The sequence below is a fragment of the Polistes fuscatus genome, unplaced genomic scaffold (genome assembly GCF_010416935.1).
Source record: "Polistes fuscatus isolate 324 unplaced genomic scaffold, CU_Pfus_HIC Scaffold6, whole genome shotgun sequence".
NCBI classification, from domain to species: Eukaryota; Metazoa; Arthropoda; class Insecta; order Hymenoptera; family Vespidae; genus Polistes; species Polistes fuscatus.
Window position 1 is genome coordinate 1,404,113 of NW_025113140.1, and position 22,795 is coordinate 1,426,907.

The 22,795-nt window shown below is 25.5% G+C and overlaps 5 protein-coding genes across 8 annotated transcripts; 3 read left to right on the forward strand and 2 right to left on the reverse strand.

Annotated features, from left to right (window-relative positions):
- The first annotated feature begins 68 nt into the window (after positions 1-68).
- Positions 69-2,769, forward strand: LOC122523011 (target of rapamycin complex 2 subunit MAPKAP1). Its single transcript, XM_043644522.1, has 8 exons — positions 69-126; positions 232-349; positions 531-671; positions 760-1,037; positions 1,108-1,277; positions 1,365-1,658; positions 1,735-1,976; positions 2,061-2,769. The coding sequence occupies exons 2-8, from the start codon at positions 277-279 to the stop codon at positions 2,261-2,263; spliced, it is 1,401 nt and encodes a 466-aa protein (XP_043500457.1). The 5' UTR covers positions 69-126; positions 232-276; the 3' UTR covers positions 2,264-2,769.
- LOC122523037 lies at positions 2,745-3,474 on the reverse strand. Its single transcript, XM_043644563.1, has 2 exons — positions 3,287-3,474; positions 2,745-3,205 (listed from the first exon to the last, which is right to left on the reverse strand). Exons 1-2 carry the CDS (start codon positions 3,408-3,410, stop codon positions 2,763-2,765), a joined length of 567 nt encoding a protein of 188 aa, XP_043500498.1. The 5' UTR covers positions 3,411-3,474; the 3' UTR covers positions 2,745-2,762.
- A 438-nt stretch (positions 3,475-3,912) lies between these two features.
- LOC122523033 (calcyclin-binding protein) lies at positions 3,913-5,288 on the forward strand. 3 transcript variants are annotated; one of them, XM_043644556.1, is made up of 3 exons: positions 3,913-4,202; positions 4,440-4,571; positions 4,692-5,288. In XM_043644556.1, exons 1-3 carry the CDS (start codon positions 4,182-4,184, stop codon positions 5,100-5,102), a joined length of 564 nt encoding a protein of 187 aa, XP_043500491.1. In that variant the 5' UTR covers positions 3,913-4,181; the 3' UTR covers positions 5,103-5,288. The 3 variants fall into 3 exon arrangements, with proteins under 3 accessions (XP_043500491.1, XP_043500492.1, XP_043500490.1); XM_043644557.1 differs by having other exon boundaries at positions 3,914-4,202; positions 4,440-4,541; XM_043644555.1 differs by having other exon boundaries at positions 3,914-4,202; positions 4,440-5,288.
- Positions 5,289-8,625: 3,337 nt separating this feature from the next.
- Positions 8,626-10,978, reverse strand: LOC122523030 (1-acyl-sn-glycerol-3-phosphate acyltransferase alpha). Its single transcript, XM_043644551.1, has 4 exons — positions 10,411-10,978; positions 9,330-9,645; positions 9,027-9,192; positions 8,626-8,943 (listed from the first exon to the last, which is right to left on the reverse strand). The coding sequence occupies exons 1-4, from the start codon at positions 10,593-10,595 to the stop codon at positions 8,777-8,779; spliced, it is 834 nt and encodes a 277-aa protein (XP_043500486.1). The 5' UTR covers positions 10,596-10,978; the 3' UTR covers positions 8,626-8,776.
- Positions 10,979-11,573: 595 nt separating this feature from the next.
- On the forward strand, positions 11,574-22,114 carry LOC122522991. 2 transcript variants are annotated; one of them, XM_043644478.1, is made up of 12 exons: positions 11,574-11,732; positions 12,263-12,386; positions 12,478-13,867; positions 13,939-14,141; positions 14,218-14,356; positions 14,434-14,655; positions 14,775-14,876; positions 18,149-20,117; positions 20,192-20,390; positions 20,467-20,644; positions 20,724-21,488; positions 21,602-22,114. In XM_043644478.1, exons 3-11 carry the CDS (start codon positions 12,611-12,613, stop codon positions 20,772-20,774), a joined length of 4,320 nt encoding a protein of 1,439 aa, XP_043500413.1. In that variant the 5' UTR covers positions 11,574-11,732; positions 12,263-12,386; positions 12,478-12,610; the 3' UTR covers positions 20,775-21,488; positions 21,602-22,114. The 2 variants fall into 2 exon arrangements, with proteins under 2 accessions (XP_043500413.1, XP_043500414.1); XM_043644479.1 differs by having other exon boundaries at positions 20,563-20,644.
- Positions 22,115-22,795: the final 681 nt, after the last annotated feature.

Genomic DNA, 22,795 nt, shown 5'->3' on the forward strand with positions numbered 1-22,795 from the left:
TTCTAGTAATTTTTAAATGCAACTTTTTATTACTAAATTCCCTGTTGCATTTGTAGTTCATATTTTGTCAATAGTTATCGCTGAAGTCACGCATGCTTTTAACGATAGATTGAGAACAGCTGTAAGGTCTGAAAATTTGCAGCATTAATTTATTATGAATAGTTTCAAGCCAGTAATTGAAAATAAAAAACATCTATGTTTCTAAAATCTAAAATTATAATTTTATTTTAGAATGAAAACATTCTTTTATGAAGATATTTAAATACATATAATAAAATGGCCTTATATGATAACCAACATTGGCTTTTATCACACATTAGAGATAGTTTTTTATCTACAGATGACACAGGTATATTTTAATATTATTGTATTAAAAATGCCTAAATATTATTTCCTACAATTTATGCTTCCTTGCTATAGATGTGTCACAACCTAATATTACTTATTTGTATTATTATTAACATATACATATTTTCTAAATATAAACAATTTTTATTGAATAATATTTTTACTTTTTTCTTTTTAAAAAGGTATGTGCGAAATGGTTATGCTAGGAGAAGATATACCAAAAGAAATGAAGTCAAATGGAACGTTACAATGTTATCCTGGAATGGAAGAAAGCGACGATGAAGATTTAGATGCATTAGCAGAGTCATATGACATACAAATGGGTATAATATATGTTTCTTAATTAATAGATAATCTTATTCATATATTAATACAATTATTACATGTGAAACTTTTAAATTATTGTTGTAGATATGGAACTTAGTCATAGACAGCGTTCTAATACTGCTCAAAGATTAGAAAAAATGGACTTAGAAAGAAAGAAAGCAGCTAAAATTAAACATGTAAAATGGGAACACAAACCTAATCTTCTTTCACTAGCAGAACAATCAAAATTATTTCAGAGAAAGGACTTCCGTAAAAAAAATACAACTACTAACAAAAGACATTCTTTTTTATCCGAACAAATAGGAAAGTGTCCCAATTTACCTCAAAATCCTTTTACGGATTTTGCTAAATTCGATGGCAATGTATGAAACATCTGTTATCATTAAATTATTAATTATGCAATATAAATTTATACATTTGAAATTTTTTCAGGCACAAGTTGGGATTGCTATTAGAAAATATAGAATCTTTATGTGTATGTTACCTAAGGAAGAAAGGACTTATCCTTTACAAATTGTAGTTATCGCAACAGCTAAAGTATTGGAATTTATTGGGCTTATATGTTATAAATATGCAAGTGAACACCCTAATCATAACTTAAAGTATGGAAGTTATAGAATATCTTAGAAGTTTATATATTTATTTGCAAGCATTTGCAAGCAATTTGTCTCATTTTTTCTAATCGATAGGGAAGATATTACAAAATATGGTTTATATATTACTGAAGATGACGGCGAGGTAGATTGGGACTTTCCTTGCTTAGATCCAGGAGAAGTAATATCTAAGTTTGAATTCACTACATTAGGTCTTGTTGAAATGAAACCAAGCGATAGAGCACGACATAATACGATAAGACATATTGAAACAGAAGTAAATGAAGAATTAGAAGTTAAAGATAAAGAACAAGAAGAAGTAGCAAAAGATTTAGCCAAAATGGAAGGTCATACAACAGCAATGGAAGCTCCGTTATATCAATCATATAGGTGCATTCCTATTATCATTTGATAGTTGAAGAATATCTAAATGACAAACATATTACATATTAACGTTTATTAACAGAGTATACATAATTAATAAAGTGAGAGCAAAGACTGAAATACTCCTTGGAATATCGGGTGAAAAAATAGAAATTGATCCAGTGATAACGGGAAAGGGTGCCAGTCGATTTTGGAACAGACAACGTGCTGTTAGTTATCATATAGATAACATTGCATGGTGCGAAATAACTGAAAACAAAGGATCAAAAACGATATTCACATTGGTTTATACTCCACATTCTTCTACTTTAGATAGTTTAAGTGGTATATAAATATTTAATCTCAATATTGGTAATATTACAAAAAAAATAATATATCTATATATATTTTATTATTAATTTTTTACAGCATCATCCAGTCAAACGCATTCTCTTCATCAGTCCGCGTCATTTAAAAATCATGATTTTGAAGCATATTCAGTGACAGCAGAAGAAATAGTAAAAAAAATAAATCATATTTTAGAATTACGTAGTAGTATATCGAGAAAAGAATACTTGGCCCAAAAAGAAAGAAAAGCGGCCAGAAGAAAAAGTTTTCATTTGCATAGATGACAGCTTTATTGGTTGTTTTGTTCGATTTTACATTATCTGAAATATTAAGACATATAGCACGCTATACAATATAAAATGTAAAAAATTTGGATAACGTAAAAATAAGTTACAATTTCGTTCATCATAACAATAACATTTAGAAAAGCTTTCTACCAAAGATATTATTTGTATTATTTTAAATATTCAAAAGTTATTATTCATTAGTATAAATAATTTGTCTTTTTTTAATATATTATATCTAAAAAGTGTATGCTGATATATTGTGCAGAACGCTATAAATCATAATGCGTATGCAAAGTTATACTTTTAACAGTATTAAAGCACGATGGAACAGTATATTGATACAAAAAAAGTAATTTTAAATAATATGCTCTACCTAAATTATACTATTGTAAATCAATGTAAAATATGATTATATACAAAATGTTTTATCTTATTTATAAACGAATATTACTATTAAACAAATAAGACTCTTATAATATTTGGATTAAAACATTTGTCATTTAGATATTTCAATTATTTTCTCTGTCGTCTTATCCAACTTCTCCTGCATCCTTATTATAAATTTATCGTTTAATTTAGACATTAATTCATTTAATAAAATCACTTTTAGAGTCTTGTTAGATAGTTTCTGACTATTCTCATAAATATAATCGTAATTAGGCTTAGCTAATAGAAAAGATCTCTCAGAATCAGATAACGCTTTATAATCTAAATTTTGTCCTAGACTTTCTAAAGTAGATTTTTGTTTAGTAAGATTGCGTCTTTTCGATTTACGTTCTTTTAACTTTAATTGCCATAATTTTCTTTCTTGTTTAAGGTCATTTATATATTCTTGTAAATTAAAGCTTTCTTTCCTTGTTATATCTTTCACACGTTGGCGTTTAGATTTGTTGTCTGATAATAAATCATCATTTTCAAGATTTCGTACTTCATTTAATTCTAAAAAAAAGTATTAAAGCTTTTAAGAAATGTATTATTTATTTGTCTATATTTACTATTAGTATTTTAAGGTTAACTAACCTTCATCAATGAATAATTTTGAAGTTCGTGAATGAAAAACTAAGGATCTTCTTTTACATGTAACTTTGTCGGATACTTCTTCCGTATCTAAATCTAATGCATCTGGTAGAACAGAATTATCCATTTTATTTAATAATTAAACAATTCTATTTGATAAATTATTTTATCAAACTATCATTATATTTCAAACTAACCAATCACAAACAGTTAATTCAAACCAATCGGAGCTAACGCATTTTATTTTTAAATAGTAACGATAAAAAATAATAATAATTTTTATAAATTACAATTTATATTATAATATTTATTAATTGAATACGATATATATATATATATAAATTTGACTTTATAAACAATACAATCATCTATTATCAAAGTTGCTTTAATTATTTCCATGAAAATACAAAAGAAAAAAATATTGACAAGAATATTGATCAATATGCAAAATTTAATAATGTTTATAAACGTAAATTAAATAATTAACAATCATTTATTATTATTATTATTATTATTATTATTATTATTATTATTATTATTATTTCTATTATTTATATATATATACACATCTGCGTTAAATCATATGATTTAGGCATTGGGAAAATATATTCATAGAGGCTTTTATTCTAGAGAAATCTCGAAGTTTCTATCATGATACATGTATATACAAGTTTAGACACCATGCGAGTGTAAACGATTACTGACAAGTCGATCTAAACGTGTTGTATTCCGTATTCTGTTAGCTTACGTGAAAAAATAAAAAACGCTTTACGAAGATTTTGCATTGAAAAATTGTGCGAACAGACTCTATTTAATATCATTTATAATTAATCGTTAGATCAAATTAAAAAAAAATTTTTACAAAATATCTTCTGGAAAAAGGATTAAATTTAATATTATGGCTACGAAAAGTGAGGAGGTAAGTTTTATGTTTATGCTTTTCTTCTACATTTTTGGTTATAGTATATAATTGTATTAAATGGTCCAACAAAGTAAAAAAAAATGTTTAAAAGGACGTGTGCATGTAATGGAAAGTATTTTAGATATTTTACAGAAAGAATTTTTTATTTTATTTTATTTTACTTTTTTCATTTTATTAAAAATTTACCAAAGAAATTAAAATATTATTGTGATAAGTAAATTTGTCTCTTTACAGTTAAAACAGGACATAGAAGAATTGAATACTTTTCTACAACAAGCTACACGTTCCAAAGTAAAAGATATTCTTTCTTTGGAAATTAGACGATTGCAGACAGAGGTAGGAAAACTGATCGATGAAAATAAAGATGTATGTCCTAAATCAGTAAATTCATCCATTAATTCTACTCCTAAATGTTATGACGTTAAGATAAACAATTATTGTTGGGATCAAACCAACAGTGTAATTAAAATTTATGTTCAATTAAAGAGCGTGCACCAATTACCAAACAGTAGCATTGTCTGTAAATATACTGAAAAGTCCATGGATTTGTACGTTTACGGATTGGACAATAAAAATTATCACTTACCGATCAATAATTTCTGTGAAGATATAGACACAGAAAAGAGTTATTTCAAAGTAAAGGCAGATATGATCATTGTATATCTCTCTAAAAAATCACTTAAAAATTGGTCGCATGTAACTGGCGTTGAAAAAAGAATAAAAGAAACCAAAACTCCATCGGTTCCCGATATGGGAGATGATCCTGGTACGAGTTTAGTAAATTTAATGAAGAAAATATATCAAGATGGAGATGATGAGATGAAAAAGACAATAGCTAAGGCATGGACTGAAAATCAACATAAATCTGCTGCTGGTCTGTCAGGTTTTGATTATTAGAAGTATTAATTATAAAACAATACTTTATTAAATGTATTTTATGTTTCCTTATAATGACACAAATTTAGGCCTAAATATATTACATATATCAACTTATATTATGTATAATTAGAATAAAGTTCCTCAAATCTAAATTTATCATAGTTACAAGTAAAGTAGCAAGTAAACGAGTAAATTTTAATTGCATTTATCTAATCAATATTAATTATAAAACCTTCTTATTTCTGGTTATTAAATTGGTATTTATGATACATTGCTCCATTTTTTTTTTCATCGCTACATTTGCAAGAGATGTAAATGTCGATTTTTATAATTGTAACATTTAATATTATATAATAAGAAGTAATAAAACATTAAGAATGTTTACTGTACAATTCGATTTATTTTTCATTTTCAATCATGACAAGCCATTCTTATAATTTACAATTTTTAGTATTATAATTATTAATCTTACTGTATAAAATACAAAAGAGATTCTCAAGTAATTCGTTTAGTTATAAAATGATCATCTATTTCTTTTTTTTTTTTCATTTTTCTTTTTCTTTTTCCATGTGCATTCCAAATATGAAACTTCCAACATTGTCGGTTTACAAACTATACATTAACTATACATATTTTTAATATCCTGTGCATCGATGGAAGTAGAAATATGTATATAAAATAAAAATTTGTTAACTTCGTTCGGGGTACAATATTGACATTTTTAATAGTTACGCAATCTTTCTTTTTTTTAAAAATCCATTAACATTTAATACATTAATGCAAAATGAGCATTAATAATAAATTTATAATTAAATAATTATCATTTAAATTAGAAACTTTTTTTTGCAAAATGTCCGTCGATTTAACAATATAAAATACATAGTATTTATTGATAACCAATCGCTTAAAAACTTTCTTTCGTTCTCTCTCTCTCTCTCCCTTTTACAGTACATTCAATATTTATTCTTGCAAGTATTAACTACACAAATCTAATTATAATATTAATATGGCCATTAGGTATAGATATTTTACGTGTTTGCATAAGTGGAAAACTTATAGCCCTTAAAAATTCATGGATAATATATACACCTTGTCTTTCTTAAGGAGTAAAATATTCACAAAATATTTTAAAAAACAAGAACTCTGTCCAACAGATTTTTAAATAACTTAAAAGAAAAATAAACATTTTTCTCTTTCTATCACATACACATTGCATTCGAATATCACTTGGAATGAAATAAAAAAAAGCATACCTTAAAATTCTACTTTTTGGAACTTTGTAGACCTATAGAAGTATAGTAAAATAGTCAAGTATTAGACTAGATACTGTGACGTCATGGTATAAGACATTTTATCAACAGATATGTGATGTTATGTTTTACTTAGCAACTAAATAAATGGCATAGACAATCACAATTTTTATGGCCCCAATAAATCAATGTCACATATACATATGTAACCATGTGTTATAATAATCATGAAATAAAACATATTTTGTTTCCAGTTATGCATACGAATATGGATTAAAATAATTAAACATAGCGAAGTATAGATCCTAATATTAAAAACTTTTTCTAATTATATATTTTTTGTTAACAACTAAGCGCTTATGCACGTATTATATATATAGAGTCTTTCACCTAACTAGACCACCTTAAATATATCATTTATTTCATATGATAGAAAAAAATGTCGCCAATACAGTGGGCCGAATTTTTTTTTTTTTAAATCAACGTGTAAGACACCCAATACAAGTAAAAAATCTCTTGTACAAGAGACAAAATTTCACAATTTTTTTGGTAAAAGTCACTTGAAAGCTAACATATTACACCTTATTGGATTCGTTTTCTTATAAGGTATAAGACTGTTACAGTAAAAGTATGCAGTTCCATTAAAAAAATTAACATTTTTGTCTATCGTATGAAATAAGCGATATATTTAAGATGGTCTAGTTCGGTGAAAGATCCTGGATATATACATACTATATATATATTATAATTTCTTTAATCGATGTCTTCATTTATAGTACAAATTGGAAGCAACAGAAACTGAACACAGTCTTAAACATAAATAAAATATGAAACAAATTAAAATTTTAGAATTAACGTATCAAAAAGTGGCCGTACATTTGTTGATTGCATATTGACTAGTATCTTACATTAATCAAAGAAAATTTTCTTTACATTCATATAATACCATGCCTTTTATAAGAAGTACGAAAAAAATAAATGTATAGAGAATGCAAAATGTGTGTATTCTAATTTTGTTTTTATGGATAATTAATAGTAACCAAATTATCATTAACTTATAAGAATAATACTTATTCTGGAAATCTAATTGCCATTTACAAAACTTAAGTAAATCAAAAAATGGAAGAATATATAAAAGAATTAAATGAACATATTAGGTAGTATATGATAAGAACGATACATCTGCCTTAACATATAAAGATATGTACTGTTAATCGACAGTACAAAATTAAAAAATACTTTTTTAGAATTATATTAGGCGTTTTGAAAATTGTGGTACAACCAAAAACAAAATGATTCTAATTAAGAAATTAATTCTTACAAATATAATATACGATAAAACTTTTTGATTTATATATAAATTCCAATTTTGGAAAAATTATCTAGGAATATACATATATATTCATTTAGCTAAAACATTATTAAATTTTCTATCTAACTCGTAAAACATATATAGACATAAAATTTTAAAATTTAGATAAGTTATAAATACATAAATATATATACATATAGTATATGTGTATCAGGCCGAAATTGAAATTCGATTCAACAAAATTTGTTTACATATATTTTGGAATTTTTTCTCTTGAGAAAGAAAAGTTATCCTTATAGATTATACCACGATTTTAGTAGACACCTTACACATACATTTACAATTTAGTTTTAATAATAAAATTATGATGTGTGTCAATTAAGCCATTGATAATTAATAATATTTTAATAGTCGATATTATAAAAAATATATTAGTAAATTATATTAATTAGATTCAAATGAATGTTTGCTTTTTTTTTACTACGTAAAATTTATAAATCTATTTTAATGAATTATTATCAACTTTTGATATATATATATATATATTTAATACTTTTACTAAATTTACGAATGAGAAGAAATGAGAAGAATGATTAATATACAGGGTTTTTCGCCTAACTCGACCACCTAAAATATATCATTTATTTCGTACGAAATAAATCAGAGGAAAAAAATATTCTATTCGAAGGCGCCGTTATAGTAAAAGACGAATTTTTTTCTCCACATTCGACCTTGATATTTCGACAAAAATGACCTTGAGACAAAAATTCGCTTTTTACTATAGCGGCGCCTTCGAATAGAATATTTTTTTCCTCTGATATTTTTTTCTATCGTACGAAATAAACAAGATATTTTAGGTGGTCGAGTTAGGCGAAAGACTCTGTATACTATTTATATATAAGTGTATACAATATAAGAAAACGTATATTAAAATAAAAAAAAAAAAACATATAATATTTTTATCAAGAATTAATATGATTTTTTTTACTTGTAATCAACGTCCTTTTGTAAATATAACAATAAAAATAAATATAATCGATTAATATTAAAAGCAGACAAAAAGGATACATTAGTCTTTGGGTTTCATTTTGAAATTCAATCAAATTGTCAGTTGAATTCTCAAGGAATGATCATTCTATATATGGCTTATCAGAAGGAAGTGCTAGTTGTACCTCTGTACTAGTTGCATGAAAGACTTCGCTCATTACATTTCTAGTTTTCTCCATCAATGATACTACATCGTCTTTGTTTAATCCCTTAGTAGATATAAGTGGTAATGTTGTTATGACTATGTGACCTTAGTGTTAAAATAAATTATTAATTTGTTATATTGATGTGCCATTTAAAAAAGGTATAATGAATTTTGTAAGTATGAATTACCTGAATCAAATCTTTTTTCTTTGTTAGACAAAAAATAATAAGATGAAAATACTACTGGTAATATAGGTAACTGAGCATTAATTGCAGCATAAAAGGCACCTTTTTTAAATGGATGAATTTCTCCAGTATTACGTCGTGTACCTTCTGGAAATATCCATAGTTTGAACTAAAAGAATTTCACGAATTAGAATTCCTGTTTCTTACTTTTGATCAAATATCTACAATTTATTAATTAAGACAACTAAAGAATTAGAATATTAAGTTCTTTGTTAGATATAATATTTGCACATGCATTCAAATTACCTTTTCATCTTTTGATTGTTTGGAAGCTGTATTAATAACAGAACGGGCTTTTTCTGAATTCAATCTATCTATAAATATTAATCCAGATAGCCAAGCAGCTAGACCAAAAGGCCAGGCATAAAAGAGTTCTTTTTTAGCGACTGCTGTACATCTGTTCATTATCGGCCATAAATGAAACATCCCCAAAAGATCTAAGGAACTTTGATGATTAGCTATTATAATGCATGCTACATCTTGATTTAAATGTTCTTTCCCTCTAAGTTCCCAACGTAATCCCAATAAACAGCTGATATAATTGCAAAAGTATGATGATAATCTGTAATATAAAATTGTTTATAGATATCTTCTCTCTAATAATTGGTCTTTTTTATTTAATTAATTAATGCCAACAGTTTAAATATTAAATATTAACAAACCATATAAATATATATATATATATATTTGAAAAAATGAAACATGAATAAACTGATGCATGAAAATTTCATTATAATAATTCAATAAAAAATTTTCTTATGAAATTGAAGAATAAATAAATGGTGTTGCACATTAAATAAAAAATCAACAAATACTTGTAAAATGACATAAATGATAATTTATACTTCACGTACTCGAGCTACTATAAGTTGAAAATTTAAAGTCATATTTCTTAAGAATTTATTTGAAAATATTTCATTTTACCGCCTATATTATAGGCGGTTATGATATGTTATTACGAACCTAGTAGCAGACGATCGGTATCGTTAATAAACGATCAATTTTCTTATCACAACAATTGGGCATAATAAATATATACAGAAATTGATCAACCCTTAAACAGAGAAGTAAACAATTGTTTTGTAATCGAATAAATGAAATTAATTAAATATTACTTTCATTTAAATTATCTTTAATTAACAAGTTAGTAGATTTCTGCATAACAAATTATGCCCGATCGTAACGTTGTCATTAATAATTATAAATTAATGTTAATAAAAATAAATATAAATGTTAATTAAAATGAAAAAATAAAGAAGAAGAAGAATTAAGCTATCGAAAAAAAATAAAAATACGGAAAGTCAATGAATCTTAATCGAATACTAACACAAGATTCTTTAGGCTTCTCGGTCGTAGAAGAAATATCGGTATAAATATTGTGGCGATGAAAGTTACAATGCCATAAAAGACGATAAACTTGAAGTAATAACGAAAAGTCCGGCTTGTTTCATAGAGAAAGGGTAATAACAGGATGAATCCAAAGAGTATTAACTCGAAGCTTGATGGGGCCATTACTTTTGCAACGAAGGGCGGTGCTTCAGGATTTTTGACGTTTCCCCTTTTTTCTTTTTATACGTCTGCTGCTTTATATTAAAAACGTCTACGATCTGAACTTCTTCGATGCTCAATTTTTTTGTCTTCTTTTTCTTAATATTATTATTATTATTAGAACGCTCGAAGGACTATACTATTTATTAAAAACTACGAATAATAAACTAAAACGAAGCGGATTACGAACTACCGCCGGCGAACTGTCGCGCACTGTCAATGTTGCGAATTACCACCTTTATAAAGATTCGACTGATTCTGCTGATGGTAGGAATATATATATATATATACTTAGAATATAGATAAGGGAAGGGAATATGTAGATCGAGGTAGGGTAAAATATAAAAAATGACTGTAATGCAAATTAATTTTTTTCCTTCTTTCTTCTTTAGAATGTCATTTTTTCAATGTTTCTTATTTTCCTATAATTTTTCTTTCATATGTATATTTTTAACACTTTTAAATAAAATACCTGAAAAAAATTTAAAGCGAATATTGAATTGCGCTGTTATGAATTCGATCGATTGTTTTTTTACTAACGTTAATATGTTTACATATTCAAATTTAAACGCGTACGTGATAATATTTAATGATCGTGATAATAATATAATAACGTGATAATAATTTTCTTTTCCAATTTTTCAACAGTTTTTGTTTAGTAATTATCTTTAAAATGAAATATTTATAATCATTTTATTATGTAACGAATATTTATTCCTAGAAAATTAAATAGATGTTCTTTTTTATCTCCATGTCTTCTCTTGTCAGTCCACTTTTTTTTATATAATACGAATGTGCATATACATTTTTATATTTATGTTTTTCTATTTAAAAGTAGATTTGTAAAGTATTTTCTTTGATTTTATTATTGATAATATTGGTCTATTGAAATATAAAAAAATCAATATTTGAATTATTGTTATTATATTTATTATCGGTTAGTATTTAATCTCTTTTATTTGATTTTGTTTAGATATAACGTCAATGCACGTGTATATACGAAAACTCATTGTAATTGAATTTACGATATCGTCCGTTTATGTGATTGGTTCAAAAGTTGAACTTTAACCAATACAACCAACATAACCAATAATTTGATTCGTTAGTATAATTTGATTGTATACTCTTTATATTAACCGTAATTTTCTATAATTTGGATGATTGTAATACAGAATATCCGATATTTTTTTATAGACATTAGAAATGACTTATATAAATAGAAAAATTAACTTACATAAGTTATTAGCATAAGATTTATACAATATTACTAATTTATCAAAAATTAAGTTACGTATATACAAATAATTTATACGTAAGAAAAAAAAGAAATTTATTTATACATATAAGGGATTCAATTTTTTATTCCAATTTATAAACATTGACTTATCTCTAATTTATTCTCATAAATATTAATGTAAGTATTGCTCGAATTAACGATTCAAGGATTGTTTTCAATCGTTTATGGCATTTACATTCATATATATGTATTTTAAATTATTACTATCATTATTATAATTGATGAAAAAATATTTGTTCTTCCTTACGTATGTCTTTTTTTTCATTTTTATGATCATAACACATACACGCTTGAAATAGTTATAAAAAAAAACTAGAATATTTTTTATTTCTAGGGAAAATTAAAACAGATGTAATATTAAGATAGACGGATTGTTAAACAAAAAAGACATACGATAAAAATATCAGTAAGCTATCCAATGTTATTCTCAGCATATATTATTCGATCAGAAATTGAAGGTAAATTACACGATAGAAGTGTTAATTGTTATTTAAATATATATATATATATATATTAATAATATAGATAACCTACAATTTTTATGTACAGTGGCTAATAATTGAAGAATATTAACCCACGTGTTCATGGTTATTAACGAGATAATACTAACAGATGAATGCAATTCATTAACAGAATCATCTTATCTTGATATTATTAATAGGAACCGAATAAAACATTTAACATGGTGATTAATTCTGAAAATTTCAACGATGTGCACAAAATAATATTAGCCTTATTAATTTCCCGAAAAGAACCTACTTCTGTACAAATACTAGCAAAAGATTATTTTGAACAAGAAGGTGAATCTATACCATGGAAAGAATTAGGGCATGCTTCATTAGTAGATTATTTGAAAAGTATGCCAAATTGTGTATCTTTAGAGAAAAATGATGGTATATATTATGCTCGTGGTATTGCTTCTAATAAATCTAAACATATTAGCTCGTTGGTAGCAAGACAAAAAACAAAGTTAAAAATTCGACCTTGCGTACGTAAATACAGACCCAGCCATTATTATCCAATTACATCAATACCGAAGATTCACATACCTGCTGATATATTGAGCAATTTAATATTGATTATTAAACAAAGTCCAAATGGTATTAATAAAGATTATGCTTTAAAATGGCTTCATAATAAATTACCAGACTTAAACTTGTCTATGACAGATCTTGAAAAGACAGTAAGAGATATGTCACATAAGATATATATAGATGGACATAGAATCTTTTCATTTCAAAATGAAAAGAAATCTGATCAATGTTGGTTTTCAAAAAGTTTGCCAAAGGTAGAAAATGAAAATCTACAGTCTAAAGATTCTGTGAAATCTAAATATTTTGTTAGTGGGGATACCGAATCTGAGAACGAATCAGATGATGATGTAGCAAAGAAGAATCGGATGATAAATAGCAAAGATAATAAAAACCAAATTTCTAGCAAGAAGCAATCTACTTCTACATTCATACAAAAGACTGTATCTAAATCTTGTAAAACAGATGATCATATGCAACATTATAGTTCAGAAAGTAATACTGTTTTAGATAATTCTTTACAAAAATTACGAGAAGAGGATATTATATTCTTTAATAAGAAAAACATAAGATTACTTATAAATGATAGAAAAATATATCAACTAGAAAAACTTATTGAAAAATATCCAAATGGTATTTGGTGCGCAGATCTTCCTAAAAAGTATCAAGAAGAATATAATGTATCTTTAAATTATAACGAATTAGGTTTCAATAGTGTACGAGAATTTGCATCTTATTTGCCAGAAATCTTTCAATGTAGAAAACTTCCACAATCAGAGGATTTTATTCTCTATGATGCTAAAGCGGAATTGACCGATATCAATAAAACAACACTTCCAAATAAAGTTGGATCATATACTCAATCGTATTTAATGGAAGATGAAACAGATGCTTTGCCTGTCGTATTAGTAAGTAATATTTGAATCTAGTATAGTTTGCATATATATCGGTTACTATATATTTTATGTATATTTTATAGTCAAATGATACATCTAACAAACTAATCCCAGAAGATGTAATGGCTCTAGGAGAATCTGTAGGACAAATATATGTAAAAGATATACAAAATAGACCACAGCAATACGTACAAGTTTGTGTTGTAGAAGTATTTATGCCATCGTTATTTTGGATAAATCTTTATAAGGAACGAAAACATTTAACAAAACTGATGGATGCTCTTCAGTAAGTTATTTTATCATGTATTATATTATATATTATATTTCCCTTGTGTAAATGTATCTGATGTTTTTTTTTATAGTATTTTTTACGAAGAAAACTTCTTAAATTATAAAATTCCTATTGCTGTGCTTGAAAAAGGTTTAAATTGTGCATGTAAATATGATAAGATTTGGCATAGAGGGATAATTAAATCTGTCAGATATGATCTATACGTAACTGTAAGTAATCAAACTCAAAATATTATTTATTATGGCTTATAAAAAAATTAACTAAAGTTTAACTTTCTCTTAAACAGGTAATGTTCTATGATTATGGAACGTTGAAAACTTATCCGCCTGAGGAAATATTCTATTTACACCGAGCATTTTCGTATTTATCAGCTCAAGCAATACCATGTGGCTTGTACAATGTTAAACCCATTGTTGGAGATAAATGGTCAAGGGATGTTACGGAGAAATTTGCTTCTAAAACTTTACTGAAACCTCTTGTTGCAACTATAGTATCAACTGATCCAGAGGTAAATAATTTAAATACTACATTGTAAAAGATTTGAACTTTGATTGATAAACTTATTGTTAGTGATAATTTAGACATTTAATATCGTATTTAATATTGTAACACATACTCTTAATTTAGAAAAATTCTATGCTGGTAACTTTGGCTGATACAGTAGAAGAAGAGGATGTACATATTAATGATTGGATGGTTCATCAAAATCTGGCAGTACATGGAAAAATGGTTCGTATAAGACCTCAAAACTTTCCATTTTTTTATTATTTAAAATCTAAAGGGATTAATAAAACTAATATTGAAAATCTTAGTAGTTCTACATTAGATATTTCGGGAACTAACGAAATATCTGTAAATAATTTATTTAAAAATATAAATAAACGTGCATTATCTGCATCTTTACAAAATCATTGTAAAAGCGATATTATTTTGAACAATTCGAAAAATTGTTCTCAACGTTTGGAAAAATTAAATAATTTCATCCAAAACAGTCATTCCAAAACATCAACAAGATTGGATGATCAGTTACAAGTATTACAAAATAATAAAAAATATTTTTCTGATATTGAAGTTTTATCAAGTTCTTTGGAAAAGAATGAATTTGAAACAGGATTGGAAGAAATAATTGGTTCAAATTATATATCTTCTGCGACTCAGTCAGAAGAACAAGAAAATTGTGATATCAAAATGAATATGACAAATGTTATCGAAAGTGATGATATTGAAATACGTATTCAAGAGGAAAAGCAGGAACACAAAGACATACCTTTGCCAAAGAGATATTTCATAAATGCACTTAATTTCAGTCAAAATTTGCAATCGAAATATCAGGATTATGATATATCACCTGATGATAATATCATAACAACTATTGAATGTTCCGAATTAATTTCTAATTTTAACAATTACATTGATTTACAAAATATCAAAATAGGCGTACCAGAAATAATTCTTTCTGCATTAAGGACTGATAAAAGCCAAGTAAATGATCAATGTTCTGTTAATACAATACAAAATATAAATGATTCATTAAATCAAATTGAACAACAAACAAGTAAATCGAGTATTTCAAGTAAGTTAGTTAATGAGAAAGATTTTTCTAGTATGATTAAAATTAATCAACAATGTGATAATTCATGTGAAACTTCTAAAACTTTAATTCAAATCTATAATAAATGCAATGAAGATACGAAATTGGATTTTCACGATTATTTTAACTCAGAAAATTGTGATGATGATAATAATAATAATAATAATAATAATAATAATAATAATAATAATAATAATGAAACAAAAAAAGAAGTATTAAACGTACGTATGAATGAGGAAAACTTTAACTCGATTCTATGTAAAAGTGTCAATGAAAGTAATTTAATGAAAATTACTTCTCGGTTACGATCACTCTTAAAAATAAAAAACTTTTATTCTGAATCCACAGAACTGCATAAATTTACTAAAACAAGTTACAATAAACAAAAAAATCAACAAGAAGAAAATTTGGATATTACCAACGACAATGTCACGAATATAACGAATAATAAAATTTCAAATAATTCAAAGAAAAATCCTTTCGTTGAAAGAAATAAGTACGCAAATTGTACTAATATTTTGCCAAATAAATTAATATTTGAAAAAACAGATGAAGAAATAATGAAGACATTTGATGATAATGATCTAAAAGATGACAACGATGAATGTAATATTGAAAGTAAGGTGAATGGTTTTTATGGAAAAAAAAATGACAATGAAGAAGAGCAAATTAAAAAAGTAAATGATAATAAGAGATTAGAAGAAGATAGAAATTACAATAATGATGATTGTAAAGATAATTTAGTATCTCAAATCTCCGAAATTAAAATGATTGAAGATGTTCAACGCATTTCGTCAAATGATATTGATTGTTCGAAAAATTTGGACAGTATAAATCAAATTGAAAGAAATAATGAACAAACAGTAGACTCTACAATGCCATTAATACAATCTAATATTGTAGAACAGAAAGATGAATTGAATAAACATCAACAAGAAGAACATATGAATAACGTCAGTGACGTTGCTGCACATATAACAGATAATGAACTTTTAAATAATTCTAAAAAATTAGATAAATTAATATTGGAAAAATCACATGAAAAAATAATACAGACGGATGATAATGATTTAGAACATGATAACGATGATAAATGGAGTATTGTAGGTAACTTAGATGATTTTATTATTGGAAAGATTATTCTGTCAAGTTTAAGTGTTAATCCGATAATTAATAATGATGGTAACGAGAAAAAATTATTGAATATAATGGAAGATAGAAATTACAATAATGATGATTGTAAAGAAAATTTAGAATCTCAAATTTCCGAAATTAAAATGATTGAAGATGCTTGAATCATTTTGTTAAATAAAATTTAATTTAAAAATATATTACACCAAAAAAGCAGATACGATTAAAAATAAAGGCGCTCTTATAGATGTAGATAATGTACGTTATTAACAATAAGTTAAGCAGAAACATGAGTTGTTGCATAAAGTTTTGAACAAAGTTTAATTTAAAATTTTGCATTTGTATATTTTAATTAAAAATATTGTACTTATTATTTCAAATCTAAAGAATAAGATCGTTTTATTTTTGTTAGTTCCTTTTCTATAACACTTAGGTAGAAATATTTTATTTTATTTATTCTTACTCCGCCCTTTTCGGGTTTGGAGGACTTCCCTTACAAGCTCCCTTCTACAATATCTTACAATACTTTGCCATTTACCATAAACATATATATATATATATATATCATCCTAAATAAACTATATTACCAGCATATCAACTTAATACTAACAAATTCAACTTATTAACTGACTTAAAATAAAAACAAACAAAAATTATCTTAACAATCTTCTCTCAAACCCTCTTCGCTTCTCTTCTCTTTCCTATCACTCGTTTTAATATTTCTGCCTCCTTTGCATCCTGACTTAGTATCTCTTCTATTCCAACCTCACTCCTCGTTACTTCACATGTTCCCAGTATGTGCATGTAATCTTCCTCTCCTTCATTGCACAATCTACACCTCTTCTCCTCCTCCCCTTTCCAAAACTCTCTGCTTTTGCATTCATTCCCGCATTTGAATCTTGCTATTATTTTCCTATCCCTCGTTGACATATCCTTTTTCAAATACTCTGGTTCTTCCTCTACTCTTATATACTTGTATATCGCATTATACCTTGAGTTATCTATCTTATCCCTTCTCTCTTCTTAGGTAGAAATATATTATTTTAATGTTTTATTTGTTTTATGTAATAGAATTTTATATATATAAAAAAATAAAGATTTTTATTTTATTTTAATTATTGTATTTCATTTATTTTATTAGTATTTAATTAATGTAGATGATGATTCTTAATAATGTGAAATATTTTTCCCTAAGTAACTTTTTGGTTTTTCTTTAACTTTATATCCAAAAATAAAAATAAAAATATTAATATATGAAATTTTCTTTTGTGATCTATAGGGTGATGTAGTTGACATGAATAATTTAATGTCATTTGTGGAGGGAAACATACTTTATGATCTAGACAAATGTTATGAAAAGGATTATTATATTCCTAATGAAGAGAATGATAAAACTTGTGAAAAATATTTAAAAGACATTCCTTTGATATCACCTCAGAGCACATTACCTGAACAATCATCCAAAACATTATTTCATTCATCATTCTGTGATGATTTTACTAAATTAGCGCAAAAGAATTCAGATTATAATCCATTTTTAAACGTACATAATGATGAATGCAATAATTGGGAAGATGTACAAGCAGGCATAAAAATGTCAACTAACAATCCTTTCTTTGAATCCATAAATAAGCAAACAAAGTTTATTAATACTTTGTCACCAGAAATGTTTATGCAAATTTTGAAGACAAATGAAAAAATTCAAAAGCAAATATTATTCATATTTTCTTCTCTTATTGTAAAATTGGACTCAGCTTTTATTGAAAATAATTATCATTCACCAGAAAACGAATTAAAGAAAAGTTACGAAGAACGTTTGCTTCATGCTTCTGAATTTTTGGAAAATATTATTTCAAAAGAAGATATATTAACTTTATTAACATCAAAACCAACAAACTGTTTTAATAATACTGGTTTTCAATCTGACCAAAGTAATGGAATGTTTACGTCTTTATTTGCAAATAATAATAATTATGTTGTTAATGGAAAGTCAGAAATCAATGACTATAACGCAAACAAAGTACAATACAAACCGTTCGAACAAATAAATGACACGAATAATATTGTTTTAAATTCGAAACCACAAGTTCCATATATCAAATCTATTTTTACGGATCACGATAAAAGCGCTATTATAAATTCGTGTCAAGAAAAATCAGCTATGACTGAATTAAAAACCAAAACGGCTGCTTTCCCATATCAAAATGATTCGAAAGATATAAACGAAAATCAATTTAATACATTTGATTCAATATTAAAAGGAGAAATATTATATAATGAATATAATGAAACCAATCCATTTAAAATCATATTAAAATTGAAAGAGTGCAAAGACTTAAATGCAGTTCAAGTAGAAGATAATAAGCTTGATTTCGAGAAATATTATTTATCAGACTGTACTAATTTCGATCAAAATCGTATTGAAATGAACAATACACATGATCATGAATCAACAAAACAATATAACGATTATATGTCAGAATTTCCATTGATAGACAACAACAGACAATACACAACATCTAATATGTATCTTGGCACATCATTATTTTCAGAAAATGATTATTTTCACTCTTCTAACAATTATTCTACATCATTAGGGAATAATGAAACAGAAGAATTAATTAATTCAACATTTTTATCGTCATTAAATAATTTATCGATATCGGACGAATTCAGGTTCGATAGACAAAATTTTAGGCCTAATTCCGAAGTATGCTTCAATATGCCAAATAAAGGATGTATTAAGGAATTACAAGTTAATAATTCACAAGAATCATTAAATATTCCTGGAAGAACTTTACTCGAAAACGTGGAGAAGGCATTATTATCTCAAGTAAATGTTCCAAATGAATCGCATATAAATCAATCATTTACGGACTCAATAGGAATGTTCAATATAAATCAACAGTACCAAACTACTGTAGTTTGTCCTAATAATTACGAAATAGCAATGACAAATTTTGATTCACAGTATCCAAGCTTTCCCTACAGAGAACATATAAATAATGACGAAAGGAATGTTAATCATGTTATAGAAAATAATATAGGTTTTCAGAATTATAATGGAACATTTCCAACTAATTCAAGTATCACCGATATCAATCATCGAGAACAGCATGTAGAAAATGAACATGATAACTGGAATACATATTTTATAAAGACAACTAAAGAGGAAATAAATGTTCCTTGGAACGAATCTTTAGTAAGAACTGATAAAGGTTTGACAAGACTTTATTTTCGGATAACAGGTTTGTTTTTAATTTTTATATTTTGTATTGAAATTTGGTTTTGATGCGAATAATGCTTTATGTTATTTATACAGAAATAAACAGAAAGAAATTCTGCATATTTCATTTGGAAAATCAAGGATGGATAGATGTTAATGATTTTGTGGAAGAATTTACTAATTATAAAACAGTTTTAGAATTTTACGAACAGTTACAGCATGATTATCTTTCTATTGTTAATTTTAAGAAAATTACAAGATTAGAAAATCTAACTCCATTTTTTCAATACAATGAGTGAGTATAATCAAAATTATATAATAAATATTATATTATAATTCAAAAAGCTTTTTATTTTTTATTTTTATTCTAGAATCTTTTCAAATGTGTTTGAAGATAAGATGAATAAAAATGTTGATATTCAACTGATATCATTAAAGTCTATTTTAAAAATATTATTAAAATTTAGAATAATTACGTACAAAGATATAAATGACGTTAAGGAAAATGGTATAAAATTTACAAGGAATGCAATTGTTTATAAAGTATGGGTAAGTACTCTAGAGTAATTACAATCTTTATCCAATAGTTATTTATAATCTTTGCAATAACTTTATAACAATTTTTCAGATGTTAATTAGACGTTATGGAGAATTAAAACCTTTCATACCAGAAATGTAATAGTAAACATTATGTAAAACAAATGTAATTTATGTAAGATATAAATTATTTTATAATCTGTTTTACTTAGAGTTAATCTTCTTCTTAAGAAAGAGTATATAAATATATTTTTTTATTACAATTCGTATATAGAAAATATATAAGTATCATGTATTAGAAAGTATAATATCCAACATACAGAGTTATGTTATTAATACAGAGCTACATATATTTATTATACTAAATGCTTTTATGCAAACAAAGTTCCTTGGAAGTACAATTAATAGTTGTAATTTTATAGTATTATTACGGTTATCATAAAAATAATAAAATGTAATAATTTGTGACTATGAGAAATATATTGCAATTTTTGTAAAAATGTATTTTGTTTATAATTATAAGATTTTTATAATGAAGAAATGGCATTTTCAAATCAAGTTTATTTCATATTTTTCAAAAAGTCGATATAAATCGATAATAGAAATTGAGACGTCTATCGGAAATTTGTTGTATTACCGGTACCACTCTAAATTCCGTAACGAGCAGCTATAAGCACTACTTAGCAGACAATTTTGTCTGTTTAATGATTAAATATTAATATTATTACGTTTATTGAATAAATTTCAAAATTTCATTAATAAGAACAACATGGCTGGAAAAGTAAATAAAGAAGCAGAGAACTTGAAAGGTTTCTCGAAATATTTTAATAGCGTAACCATACAGGGACGAGCAAACGTAAGTAACCTTATCGTCTTTTCTTACTATTCCAACTGATACGTTTTCTAAAAATGAATATTGAGAATATTGCAATGATATATGTATTAAACATTATTTTTTCAATTTTTTAGGTAGCTATGACAACGTATGCTTGCTTAGCTATACTTGGATGTTATCTCTATTTCAAACCAAAGAAAGCTGCAACTAAATAAGAAAATGAAAACATACAATCATCTTACATAATGATTTTGTCTATAAATTAGGTACGCTATTTACTTAATAAAAATGTAGTAAACAATTTATGATCTGTTTCTTCTGTATTTTAAATTATCTATTTCAAATTTATGGTATTATTGTAGACAAACCTTGCAATGCCAAAATTTTTATTGTTTTTTACTATAATAGAATATTTTTAATGAAAATATAACTTTTGAAATTAATATCAAATATTTGAACAAATGATATGTACTACTATATTAGAAAATTTACATTTTAATGAATATATTTAATAACAGTGCAATTCTACTTGTACGTTTGACATTTTATGTTTATTGGATGTAGATATGTACAGGATGTCTTGTAATTGATATAGGTGAATACGAGTTAATATTACATGAAAAACTAAATAAAAATGTAAAATACTATTTTTTCATAAAATGTTTTATTTCTAGAAATATTTTTTTTTCATTCTAATAAAGGAATATATAATCAATTCTCAGCGAGAATTATAAGTAATTTTTTCCAACGTAATAGATTAACATGAATTGTAAATAAAGACAATGATAAGTGTAAACATATATCACTCTATTAGAATAACAAAATCGTTAATTATCCAAATCTTGTTTTCAAAATAGAAAGGTAAAACTTATTTAGTCTACGTACTAAATTAGAATTTTCAAGCGAATTAAATTTTTTTATTTCCTTTTTACAAAAGGAATTCTCTTAAATCTTTAGGAATTCTTTCATTAATACGTACCAGTTACATGTAACAAAAGTCGATAATTAGAGAAACCAATTTTACCAACCGAACGATAATATAAGAACCTTGTTTTATCGACCAGGTAATAATGATAGAGACCTGTTTTATCGACCAGGTAATAATGATAGAGACCTGTTTTACTGACCGGGAAATAATATTAAAAACTTTTTCTTATCAAAAAATACAGACGTCTCTAAAAGTTACAAGTCTACTTTTTTCGCGTAACCAAAATCATCTTACTGATAATTAATACCGGGACCATCAATGAACGAGAGTAGGTATTTAATGCGATAAAGATACAATACTATCAAAGAATACTGTATTTGATAGTATATGATAGTACATG